At 41.6% G+C, this 13,981-nt stretch overlaps 1 protein-coding gene across 2 annotated transcripts in view; it reads right to left on the bottom strand.

Annotated features, from left to right (window-relative positions):
• znf1035 (zinc finger protein 1035) overlaps positions 1 to 13,981 on the bottom strand; it is a 35,804-nt gene continuing 21,823 nt past the window's right edge. The window contains exons 4-6 of one of the 2 annotated variants that reach the window (XM_047811431.1): positions 1,131 to 1,297; positions 808 to 1,020; positions 1 to 600 (exon numbers count right to left, since the gene is read on the bottom strand). In XM_047811431.1, coding sequence (XP_047667387.1) covers positions 838 to 1,020; positions 1,131 to 1,297 — 350 coding nt within the window. In that variant the 3' untranslated portion in view covers positions 1 to 600; positions 808 to 837. The remainder of the gene's footprint in view (positions 601 to 807; positions 1,021 to 1,130; positions 1,298 to 13,981) is intronic. The other variant, XM_047811432.1, reaches the window with a different exon arrangement.

Genomic DNA, 13,981 nt, shown 5'->3' with positions numbered 1-13,981 from the left:
TGTTGTTTGTTCTTTTATTTAACAATGTCAGCTTAATGCAAACATTTCACTGAGTTTCCATTAGGATGAAGTCCCACTGTTGCTATGAAAGAACAAGAGAGTGTCAACACATTAAAAACTACAGTACAGATCACTCATAGCATGCCTTGGTTGATCAACCTTATTTGATAAATCCCTAAATGCAGTTATTGTGATATTATTGAACTGAAAGCAAGCTTAATGCAAAAATTATACTGAGTTTCCATTAGGATGCAGTCCCACTGTTGCTATGCAGAAACATGTGATTGTCCACACATTCAGAGGCTGGTGCGCCTCTCCTCAATTAATCTTCCAGCAACATTGAAGCTCCTTTCTGAAAGGGTACTCGTTGCTGGGTTTTCCAGCAGCTTCCTGGCAATTGGCACCATCTTACCTGACATATTCTGCCAGGGACTGGGTCTGTGAAGGGACTGGGTGCCGCTGGTCATATTTATAAGCTTGTTCATATATTTCAGCACCAAATTGCGGCTCAGTGACTCCGTGTTACCTCCCTCTCCTCCACCTGCACACAGCTTGAGAAGAAACTGTGCACCTCTGTGCCTGTGGCCACTAGTGGTGGATCTTCAGAAAAAAAAAACGGTAATTATTGTACAATCAAGTTTGCATTATAGGCATAATACTTCATATAGCGCAAAACACACGTCTTTATGTTGATGGAGGTATATACAACGTGTGTGTGTCCACAAGATAATATTTTGAACTTATATTAGAAAATATCTTAGAATGCACTGTCTGTTCTAACTTCTTTGTGCTAATGCTGTGAATTACCCTGTTGGACACTGGTTCCTTCCTCTATCCCTAGTCTTTCTGCCATTGCTGCCAGAGTGTTGATTGAGTTGAGTGTTGAACCTCTTCATATTCCTCAGCATTGAGAGTTTTTCTTAAGAAACACCTCAGGCTATGAGAGAGTGCTGTGACTATCTTGTGGTAAAGGTGGATTTTGAATTTCAGTTCCACTGTCTGGCCTAATATCCCTTTCAGCTAGGAGGAAAATAAAATTACATGATAGACAACATTGTTATTGCATAATGTCCCTCTGCTGTTAATTAACAGAAACAACAGAATTACAAATGAGGACTGTATTATTTTACCTCTTTCACATTAACACTGTCTCCATCCTGAAGCAACAACCCCCTCAGCAGGGTTTCTTTGGTTGGGAGGACAAGGTGAAGACTAGGTGTCTGATCAGTGGAAAGGTGCCTGGTAGCCTCATCAAAAGGTTCCAGAAGGTGGATAATGTCTTCAAGAAGGTCTGGATCTATGTTGTTGACATAACAGAGTTCATTTCAGTGAAGCAGGATCTCATGCAGCTTACCAGACTGCAGAGCATCCATTACAGATTGCAGCATTGCAAGTCTGGTATTCCACATCTTTTTCACTGCTTGCTTAAGTGATCTGTCCAATGCTTTTTGTAATCTGAAATTCAAGAAAGAGCCAGTGTACACTACACAAAGTAAGGTGATACAATCTCAGTCAATTTGTTGACAGGTTTTTAAAATATAAATTTTTGTTAGAAAAAGATGAACAGCAGAATAGCTACGTCAAAATTTTCTTGCTGAAGAAGAGCAAACTATTTAAAAATTACAAAAGTTGTTTTTATGCCAATTTTATTATTACATTTTATAATAAACTGTATGGACTCCTATAGAAATACCTGAAAACTACACCAAACAGCCATGGCAAGACAAAATATCAAGGTAAAATATCTTACACTGCTCTTTTAAAGTGTGTAATCAGAGTCTTCACATCTCTAAACAGGTTGATGGGCTGTGCTTTGGGTTCTCCACATCCAAACGTTCAAATGTTTATTTAAGATTCAGGTTAATGTTATGGCCTGCACAGGACAGTCTGGTGTAATCCTTGAAAGCTGCGACCACATTTCAGCCATTGTCGATCACTACAACAATATCCTTGCTCAAGATGCCAAACTCCTATTTAAATAAGAAAAGTACAAATATAAAAGATTATTCCAAACACAAATAAATGTTACATAATTATCACTTTCTAAGTAAATTATTGTTAAAGCTTGAGCTAGTCAGAACAGTTAACAAGACATTTAAGAGACACTTAATTGAATAGTACCATATTACTTAGACAAGCGAAGTACTACACATATGTAACACAGGAGGAAACTGGGGTAAAGGACAGATACCTGAAGGATGGACTCTACAGTCATTCTGATATTTTCAAGGGATTTGAACACACACCCGGAGCAGTGGGCAGCCATTTATGCTGCGGCGCCCGGGGAGCAATTGGGGGGGTTCAGTGCCTTATTCAAGGGCACCTCAGTCGTGGCTGGCCCGAGACTCAAACCCACAGCATTAGGGTTAGGAAGACTCTCTCTAACCATTAGGCCACAACTTCCCCAATCGTCGGAAATCATCGCCACTCGTGCCTGAGGCAGAATTGTATTTTATAATGTGTCTACACATTTTGCAGCTGGCATATGGCGTTTTCATGCCGTCTTCCTCAATTTGTAAAAAATTCCTTGTTATTTGAGACCACGCAGAAATGGAAGTGAGCATGACAGAGTCATTTTTTCCCCAAAGTAGTCGTTGCAGTGTGAATTTCGGGTCTGACTCCATTTTTAATTTTTGTGGCTTCTAGAGAGTGCATGGGAAAGACGCCTTCTCTTAAATTATTGGTGGTTGGCATACCAACTTGGTGCATTACTGCCACCAACTGTCACGGGTGTGTGGAGCACGTCATTCATTTAACCAGCCATACCAAAGCAAACAGATTATATTTTTATTTATATCAAATATATATTTGTGTATTCCCGGTCCCGCCCGCTCCCGCTGACAATTTTTCCTGTCCCGTTCCAGTCACGTGATTAATAGTGATTTTGTTTCCCATCCCATGGGATTCCCGTGACCCGCGGGAATCCCGAAAAAATGTCAGCCTCTAATGAAGGGTTCATCTGCATAGAATGTTTGTGCCTGGGATGTTTAGATGTTGTGAATGAATGCTGTGAGTGGTGCCAAAATGGGGGCCATGGAGATGACATTGGACTGCTGTTCCTGCAGACAGTTTTGCACTCAGGTCTCTGTCAATGAACATTCAAATATTAAAATGGAATTGAATTGAATATTAAAAGCCCCATTGAACATATACGCTTGAATTTACACGTAAGAACTGAGTGTCTCCCAAATGCCTGGGTCCAATGGCGAAAGTTTGATTTTGACATTGGTGGGGACATAATTTATTTGACATTGGTGGGGACAACATTCCCCGTATTTTGTGCATAAAACTGTTGTTATAAGAATAATTTCTTCCTTACATTCCTCATATAGCCTGCATAATCACGTTGCATATTGCTTCATACAACGGAATATAGCTGCAGCCGACCTCGACACATTAGCGAGAAAGACAAAGCCAATCAAACAGCGACGTGGGATAGAGAGGTGGGACTCAAAAAAAGCAAAGGCCAATCATTTTACAGAGTTGAGTTACAGAGGCGGGATTCATTGCAGGGGGTAAATCTGTTAACCTTTTGTGTTCCACTAGTTGCGCTATTTTTTACAGAACGCCGTATAAAATATTTTCAGCTTATTTAATGATTCCTGGATAAATGTTAAATGAAATAAGTAAAAAAGCACAAGACACAGAAGGATATCAGTGGTTATGTATAAATATATATAGGCTTGGTCGAATTATTGCTAGGGACAATTGAGTGTTCCCTGGATATTGGTAGGGACATGTCCCTACCGTCCCTACCCAAATCGACACCCTTGCCTGGGTCACACATTGTTATCTAGACAGATGTCTTTAAATGTTAATCATGGTCACGTAAACCTTGGACTGGTATTGTTACAGTTATCACCTAAATTTTCATTTTAAATGGTAATTGCGGTCACATAGACCCTTTGTTAGTTGCAATCCTTGATGTCCTGCTGCCGCTGCCATACTAACGATGTAATCAAGTTTATTCAGAGTTCTAAACGTATTGCCTTATGATACTTAAGCCCTTTTAGGAATGTGCTCTTTCCGATGTGTATCTTGGAGTGGAATCTGGATGCATACAATCTGTGCACATGGATAGTATTACACAGTGTTAATGTGTGACCAAAATAACATGTGGTATACAAAGATTAGTTTGAATATATTTAAACTATAAATTATTAGCAGTACAGCAAAATTAGCAATGAAATAGTGGTGCTAACCTAACATACATTTAAGTATACTACTAGTAAGGATTAGTATATTATTTATTATTTTTCACAAGGGAATAGATTGACCATGGACATTTAATGAATTTATTCAAATAAAATGTATTGTCAATATCCCAGTAAAGAATAAAAAAGGCATTCTCACTGTCTCTCTCGGATGCAATAAACATTAAATTGTCACGAATATCATGAATCTCTGCCTCATGCTTAGCAGCGCAAGGCAACCAGTAATACAAGTACATTTATGCATGTGTTCTGTTATGTTCCATTTGGCTCTTTGTCTATTTAACTTGACATTTAAACCTGTGTGTCTTGTCTTGATTGTAAAGTATATGCCATGTGAGTTTGTCCTCTATGACACCTAGCCCAATCATTGTTTTGATGCCAGTTACCAGTCATATTCTGTTCTTATCTAGCCTGTATTTTTTGTTTATTATTAATTAGTCATGCCAGAGTTTTTAATTTGCCTAGTTTAGTATCCCTAGCCTGTTCTATTCCATATCTGACCTTTGCAACATTTATTGGAGTTACCCTGTATTTTGTGATAAGAATCTCCTGCACTCATGTCCTCACAGCCTGAATCTGTTCCTTAGCCTCATCATGACAGAACATCTTGCCTCCCATGGATGCGGCATGTAGGCAAGTGTGGCACAGTATCACTCTGCAACTGCTAATTACTGACTGAATCTGCTTCTGGCACTAACTAAGTCGGTCCTGTCATTTCCGCTCTCTTTCAATGTTGATGAGAGTAGGCCCCTTAGGATTCACAGATTGAAGAGTGATGAAGAATGAAGCCTGCCCTCCAGCCTGACAGGCCAAGCAGCCCAGTGGGCAGAGAATCTCGCTGAAACTGGTGAAGTTGTGGTGACGTTGAATGTTTGCATGCCATGAACCAGGAGTTTGGGGATCCTGATTAAGTCCCCCACTGCAGAGCTTTCTCAAGGGCATTTTGGACAGCCTCCAATGCAGAACTGTCTCCAGGCACCTATGGGGTGGCCATTAACACATGACTTTATCCAGAGACAGACAGAGGGCCTGCAAAATAGAGCTACAAGCCCTGTTCCATGCAGTGGCCAATGTCATGACATTCAGTACCCTTCCAGTCAGAGCTCTCTCCAGAGGCCAACAGGGAGGCCTACAATTCAAACCTCTCTCCAGGGGTCGACAAGGCGGACTCCAGTACTGAGCTCTCTTCAAAGGTCGAAAGGGGGGCCTCAAAGCACAGGACCCTCCTATTCAGAGCTTGAAGCCCCGTTTAATGAATTGTGGAATGAGCCTCACCAAAAAAGCACCACACTGTTCCACACAAAGTTCCATACTGGGGCTGGTGTGGTGGCCCCCCAGGCCAAGCAGCTTGCAGAAGCCAATATGGCACCTTACCAGGCCCTGTTGTCAGCCATGCTCTCTTTTGAGTGCGCCCAGGCCAAGCAGCATGCAGAGGCAGATGTAGAGTCCTCACAGACCCTGTTTTTCTAAGCCCTATTTCAAACCTGGCTGATGTGGCAGCCTCCAAATCCAGGTTTCAAATCCAGGTCTCCCAAGCCTGGTTCCAAACTCTGATTTAGGTCCATACTCCTAGCTGAGGCTACCATGGTGGCCCCCCAAGCTATGGTCCCTGTTGAGGCCATGTTCATGTCCCAAACCTTGCCCATGCCAGTCCCAGACCTTGCCCATGTCACAGGCCCTGTCTTGCCACCTGGCTACAGTTGTCCAACCCTGTTTTCTTTATTAGCAAGTTCAACTTGCCTGCTTCCAGACCAGCAACCTGGCATGAAGACATTTACACAAGCTTGTAGCTGGAGCAAGCCAGGTTGCATGCCCTGTTCTAAGCCCTTGTCCATGCAATGGCAGGCACGATGGCCTTACAAGCCAGGATCCAAGATCTGTTCCTTGTCAAGGCCAATGTGGTGGCCTACCCAGCCAAGGTGCTTGACGAGTATTAAGCCATGCTCTCTGCTGACTTGGCCTCCGAAAACCTGGTTCCAAACTCTATTTCATATAGAGTTATTAAGGCTGACATGGTGGCCTCCCAGACCCTATTGCAATCCATGCTCTTAGCCTACCAGGCCCTTTTCCAGTTCAGGCCATGTTCATGTACCAAAACCTGTTCCAGTCCTGGGACAAGCTCATGTCCCAGACCCAGACCAGGTGCATGCAGCAGGCCCTGTCTCCCATCTGGCTCTGGTGATCCAACCAATGTTAAAATGTTGATTTCATTATCTGTTTGTTAATTGTACATATTGTACACACATATTGTACAAACTATACTGTATGTATGAGCAAATTGCACATTTTCACATCAACTCATTATCTGTATAATTTTTTTGCAATTTCTGGAGTTTGCTCCTAAGAATTTCACTCACAAAGGCACATGTGCTGTGGTGATATGACAATAAAAGTGACTTGACTTGACCCTGACAAAGCGGTCCCCATTTCTTTGCCTGCTTCCAGACCAGTGACCTGGCATGCAAACTAGAACAGTTACTTGAACTTGTAGCTGTACAGAACACTTTACCCTCCTGATCAGGACCCCCAGGGAAGAATGGTGGTTGGTGCTTCAGGAGCCGTGCTTTGGGGGGTAGGTATGACTCGTCACCTCAAGCGTTGGTACTGAGAGAGCAGCATATGGTAAGCAGTAGCATGGGTTCATTTCTGCATGTACTGTATGTTCTGCCTGTGTTCTTTGTTCATGTACTCTGACTTTGTTTTGATTCTTTGTTTTGATGTCCTGTACCCAGCCGTGTTATGGTATTTCTTGTTTCCCTAGTTTCAAGACTGAGCTTACCCGTTTTTCTGTTTCATTCTTGATTTATATTCCTTTTTAAACCCTTGTGTTTTGTCTTGATTACAAATTGTACATTGCATTGTACATTGTGTAAATTCCAAGTGTACATTGTGTATTTGTCCTTAATGCCACCTAGCCTCCTGTTTATTGTTTTAATGTTAGTTTCCAGTCCATAGCCTGTTTCCCTTTCTTTCTCCACCTTCTGCAATTTATGGTGCATGTTGATAGATTGTTACTGACAGGGTGCATGAATTTACAGGTGCCAGTCTTGGGGTTGATTCCTGATCGGTCTGGACCAGGCTAACCCGAAGACGGTTACTTTGTTGAACCACGAAATTGAATACTAGTGGGGAGAGATCTGGACAATCACAAGACGATAAGATTTAGATTTTTATATTCTTGGTCTTTCCATCTTTTTCCAGACAATCTGTCTCGGGGATAGGCAGAATTTAATTTTAGATTCTGGCCAATGGTTCTGGGAACCATAAAGTTGCATGAATAGTTCTGGAAACTGACTGTGTACTGCAACATGTATGCTTTAATCATGTAACTACTTTCAGTGGACTATGAGGTAAGCCTCAGCTGAATGCTGACGAGCACAGCGAATTAAACCTACACAAGTAAAATCAAACTAAAAGAGGTAAAAAGGTTTGTCTGTTAATTGATTGTCAAGAGGACAAAGTAACAGTTTCAGACAAGTACTGTAATAACGGTGTTTGTCTGTTGATTGATTGTCGAGAAGACATAAAAAAAGTAGATTTTCACAAAAGGTAGTTTTTTGTCAAAATGCAAGAGCATGAGGCTTTAAAGAAAAAAGGGAAAAAGAGACAAGAAGTAGACTGGGTTGCATATAATATATGGGTAACTAAGACCCAAACCAGAGCACATGAAACAAACACACAAACTAATTCACAGTCTTCCTCTATTCTGTTTTTTAAAATTATCTTTACAGCACACTCGAGGAACATGATGGTGAAACGGACCTAGAGGTCGTGCAAGGCTCACTAATTCATCCAGATGATAAAGAATGTTTACCCTTCGTCACACAATTGTCAATGGTCGAGGTAGCAGGTCCAGCGGGAGACCCACTTCTCATTCTACAGTCCATGGAGTTCAAATGACATAAGACACACAAAGATGCACAAAACCAACCTGAGGGAAGAGGGAGGTTAAAAGTTTGGCAATAGACTGACCCGATTTTGCAGAGAATGCAGACACACAGCTCATGGGTGCACCCAGGGATAGGTAAGTCTGACCCTTTTATGCAATGCAACGAAGAAACTGTTCCATTTTTACCTGTCACTAAATCAATGTATTGCAAAGAATCAGAGTTTACTATTTCCCTTGTAAATGAAACCTATGCTAAAAAATATAGTGAACCCAGGTTAAAAGAAATGCCTTTGATTACATTACTGGTCAAACAAATACTGATACAGTCTCTAGTTGACTCAGTAGCAGGGCATTCTGTGATGCGATTGTATGAATTTTCTAATTCATCTAGAACGAGAATCTAGAATCTTTTTTCTGATCTCCGAGTGTTGCCCAATAAATCTCTTGGGTTGAGATTTGATGTGCAAACTTAATTTAAATCTGATCAGCACATCACTAGGCCTTAAGATATAATGCAGAGTTCTCCTGCTTTGTAAAATATGATCCCAGACCCCTGCTCTATGTGTACGAATGGAAACTGTGCGATTCTTCTCTTACTGGTGTCACATGCTTTCTTGTGGGAAAAGCAAAAACTCTCGCCTCCCCTTCTCACACAGACTAAATGACACCCAAAAGCTCTGCATTGCACTGCACACATACACAGACATATGGACAGAGATGTGCTGTAGAGGTAGACTTATTTTGAGTTTAGTTCAGTTCATGCACACCCATTCCCAATGAAACATGCATCTCCGCATCTCTCTCTAGTAAAATCTGACAGTGATGAGTGGGAAGCCAGGGGGGAAACGGATTTTACAGGTTACTCTCTCATGATTGGGTGCAAACCGAGCAGCCAGCTTTTTTTTTTACATCCCAAAGTTGAATTAATACAGCACACCACTAAATTGGATGGCTAGAGTGGAGAGAGATGTGGCGATCCACCCTGATGATGGAACAGATCCCAACCCATGGTGCAATAATTAAAGCAACGTGTTGGTGTAGGGCCAGACCTGCAGACTTGGTCCTGCCCAAATCAGAATCTTCAGACATGCGATTACAAAAAGTGCCAAAAGAGTTGTGGAAAGATAAAAAGTATGATGTAGGTCTGATTAAAAACTGCCCTCTAGTGACTATTACTCCAAAATTAGATTACAGGTCAAAGAAGGCTCAATATCTCCTAAAACTAAAAGCTATAGCAGGTATATAATATTAACTCCTTGTTCAAAGTTGGAGTTATTGTGCCATGTGAGACATCTCCTGTGAAAAATAAAATAAGAATTCCAGGGGAGCCTGAGGAGTGGAGATTTGTACAAGATTTAAACATGATTAATGATGTTGTGGGCTAACGATGTTCGGACTTCCAGCAGATAGTGCGTGGTTTTCGCAAGTCTCTCAAGTTTGCAGACTGTGTTGTGGTTGGGTGCTTTACATCCCAAAAGGCCCTCATGTCTGTCACAACCTCTGGCACTTGCCTTTTAGTTATGCTGTCATAGCTAGTCTTGCTGGAGTCCCTGTCTTCACTTTGAACATCATTTTCATTGTCCATCACCTGATTACAGTCATACATAACAATTTCTCTCTCACTCTGTCGAGCTATATATGTCACTCCCGTGCTTCCGGTGTCCCGAGTTCCTAGCCTGATCGTCTCTTCTTACAGAGCTACTTTGTCAATCCTGATGTTCTACTGCTGGTTGGAGTCTCATCACCCGGTGGTCACCTTGCCAAGAATTGATCTGCATGGTCAAACAGTGTCTCATGGAATTGTTGTGGATGGAGCTGCCCGGAGACTGTCATGCCTTCTTTGAACCAATGTTATGTCAGTCAGCTGTATGGTCTGGTCTTTATCAGCAATCAAGTCTGCAGTTTAAAAATGTTTAAAGTGACCCATTAGTTTTTCAGGAGCTCTCGGTTGCACTATTATAAACATTATTTACATTTACATTATTTACTGTAAAGTGTGACCCAAATAAGGATGGGTTCCCTTCTGAGCCTGGCTCCTCTCAAGGTATCTTACTCATATCATCTCAGGGAGTTTTTACTTGCCGCCATCGCCTCCGGCTTGCTCATTAGGAATGAGGTTAGATATATAGTATTTTAAATTTTAAGTTAATCTTTTTTAAATTAACTTTAAACTTTAATTGTATAAATTCATTCATTCACTCATTTTCTACCGCTTATCCGAACTTCTCAGGTCACAGGGAGCCTGTGCCTATCTCAGACGTCATGGGCATCAAGGCAGGATACACCCTGGACGGGGTGCCAACCCATCGCAGGGCACACACACGCTCATTCACTCACACAATACAGACAATTTTCCAGAGATGCCAATCAACCTACCATACATGTCTTTGGACTGGGTGAGGAAACCGGAGTACCCCGGAGGAAACCCCCGAGGCACGGGGAGAACATGCAAACTTCACAGACACAAGGCGAAGGCGGTAATCGACCCCCCAACCCTGGAGGAGTGAGGCTAACGTAAATAAATTTTTTTAATTTATATACTTATTTTTATACTTAAAGCTGCTTTGAGACAATGGGAATTGTTAAAGGCACTGTACAAATAAATTGTATTGAATTGAACATTTAATTTTCTGATGTTGATTTGGCCAATGCATTCCGTACCGATACACTCAGATAGTCAATTTTGGGTCACATTTTCCTTTAACGGCAAAGCCTATACTTTTACATGCTTATCAGGGCTATTGTCAGGGCTATTGTGAATCTCCCACATTCTACAATGAACCACTGAAGAATAGTCTAGACACACTGGAGCTAACTAACAAATATGTGCTGCTTCAGTACGTAGATGACCACACGTAGCCACACCAACTAAAGAACAGTGCGAGAAAGACATTATTAAATTACTCTGTAACATCGGTAAAGAGTGTGACAAAACAAGCCTCTCAAACTGCAATTTGTTCAACAAGATGTGATGTTCCTAGGAGTTATAATAATTTCTGCATAAGGTAAAAGTCTTAAATGAGCAAAATAGAGGCAATTCTATTCCCAAACCAGTTAAAAAATGTTTTAGCCTTTCTTAGGCGTGTAGGATGTTCATACCCGACTATGCTGTTTTAAAGGCACCGCTGAGCACTATTGCTCATGGACAAGCAAACAGCAAAGTGACCAGGGCTGAGACTGCAAGTGCTGCATTTGAATGACTGAAACAGACATTACAGACAGCACCACACTAGGCATGCCTGACTCAATGCGTCCCTTTATACCAGGGGTGTCCATCCAGTCAGAGACCAAAAGCCACATTTTTTACAGTGTTACCGCAAAGAGCCACATCATACACATGGGCACACTTGAACATTACCTTTTTTTCCCTGCCAAGCAACTTGACACAAATTGTTTACTCAAATGGTCTTGCTCCTACTGGGAAACTTTGAGGTATTTTCATCCCACTCAAATGCGCGTTTGACAAAAAGAGGGCTGATGCTATCTGTCATGATAGCACTATTGCTATGCTTAGGCGGGACCAAGAAAAATGATAACATTTAGCTGACAGAAGGAAAGATGTGGACCTGTCCAACCTTGTATGACAGCAAAGGGAATGTGTGAATAAGGGTTCACTACCTCTGCAAGCACCCTTGTAGGCCAAGGGATTGGGGGTCTGTGTGTTACTGACCAGCACATCTTTAAAGAGTCAACAACCAGGGGGTCCCTGGAGTAAAGCTAGAGAAAAGGTCAAGTTCACAGCAGGACAATGTCAACAATGTCTTCATACAAAGGCAAGTTCTGGTGTGTCACCAAGCAGATTCCTGAGGATCAGACTCCTATTAGCACATGAAAATTGCGTTGATTAAACCAACGTCAATGGACAAGATTATCGATGTGACAATTACAGTACCAGTCCAAACAAACTTAGACGAAGATCTCACAGAAGAGATCACCATTGTTAAATGATAAAACGCCACCGACCTACAGAAAAAACAAAACAAAACTTGCCCTGACCAAATGTGATAACTATGCCTGTGCCCTAACCCTTATGCAAAATTAAGTGCTTAAAATCAATAAGTCATGCTGGTTGTGCCTCCAGGCTCATCACATGTTCAAGACTATCCCTATCACTGCAGATATGGAGAACAATGCGAAAATGTCCTGTGAACTTCCAGTCAGTGTTAGTGACGTCATGATGAAAGATAACCTTTTGACTAATGGGCACATTCCGCCAGAGTAAACTGCACTGAGAAACGGCCAGATTGCTCTATACACCTAGTGTTCAGAGTAACTAAACAGCAAGCTGACACCTGTGTATGCAGAGTAAAAGGGAAAATTAATGTGGTTCTGGGTGTGTGGTAATAAAGGATTCTATTGACTCCCTATGGAAGGCTGGAGAGGCTGTTGTTTTGGTGGAAGTTTTGATCTAGATGTATAAAATACACTCAGACTCAGGTGGTGTTAAAAGCAAAGAAGTAAAGAAAGAATTTTATTTTGCTGCAGCAAAAGGCGTCTTCCATACAGTGCAGAGTCTACACAGTGAAGAGACAAATACCTGCAGACATGCATGGTATGTTGATTGGCATCTCTGGAAAATTGTCCGTAGTGTGTGATTGCGTGAGTAAATGAGAGTGTGTGTGCCCCGAGATGGGTTGGCACTTTGTCCACGGTGTATACTGCCTTGATGTACGATGACGCCTTAGATAGGCACATTCTCCCCATAACCCGAGAAGTTTGGATAAGTGGTAGAAAATGAACGAATGAATGAATGAATGTATTCTAGCTCTCCTCACTACTGGCACATCAGTATTCATGCCCAAACATAAGATCAACACTAGACGAAAGAGAGCAGTACCCAAGTACAAAGGTGACATGCTAGCGGACCCATGGACCAGCCCATTAGAGAATGTGGGATAGTCAGAGTTCCTAGGAGGAGGAACTTCAGCAGTCTTGAACAAGATCTTCCTATATGGACTTGACCCTGGCAAAGAACACAGAGACATTAGCTACATTTATCACTGGTGAACTGTCACGATTCCAAACCACAGTAGTACAGAATCTCCTAGTGTTAGACATGCTCACGCCAGAAAAAGGAGGCGTGTGTAAAATGTTTGTCATCTCATGCTGTTTCAATATAACTGGTGTATCTGCCAACATTACTGACGTATTCGATCATATGAGAATCAGACCCACTCCACAGGCTGATAATTCTTTGTTCAGCTGATTTACTGCTTTCTGTAGAGGCTGGGGGTATTGGCTGATACACACTCTGTTGCCCATCATCTTAATGGGGTTTTTATTGTTGTTGTGTGCCACATGCATTCATCAGCTACTGTCCACAGCTTTGCAACACCTGGAAACTTCAGCCCTCAATTGGCAAAAAGAATACCGGCTTCTGCAGAGAACAGAGGACAAATTAGATGAGTGGAGAGAGCAATTTCGAGACATGGACTTTCCGCCGGATCCAACACAAACTGACTATGCTCTGGCATTGACAAATGATGGTGGATAAATTAGCTTAGCTTAGGTTTATTTCCTTACATGCCATCGAACGAGGTCTGTCCCTCACAAAAATAGGGACATGTTCTTAGTGTAGATTTGTAGCTTAACCTTGTAGATATGGTTTTGATAATGACTGTTTTGTCACTAATTTGAGTTGTGCGTTTCTCTTCTTATCCTTTGATATGCTCAAACCAGAGGGGCCTATCCTTCAGGGAATAAAAGCAGTGTATATATCCATTGTCTATGTTTTATTTAATGAATGTCATTAAAAACCCAAGGGAAAGATGATGTCTGATGTTTCATCTAATCTGTTTTGATCTAGACTTTGAATGCCTTAAGAAATTGTTACAATTTTATTTATATAGTTTGTCCTAAATAAAATATAAATATATAA

The sequence above is a fragment of the Tachysurus fulvidraco genome, chromosome 3 (genome assembly GCF_022655615.1).
Source record: "Tachysurus fulvidraco isolate hzauxx_2018 chromosome 3, HZAU_PFXX_2.0, whole genome shotgun sequence".
NCBI classification, from domain to species: Eukaryota; Metazoa; Chordata; class Actinopteri; order Siluriformes; family Bagridae; genus Tachysurus; species Tachysurus fulvidraco.
Note: the sequence above shows the minus strand (reverse complement) of the source record. Positions and strands in the feature narration are given on the sequence as shown.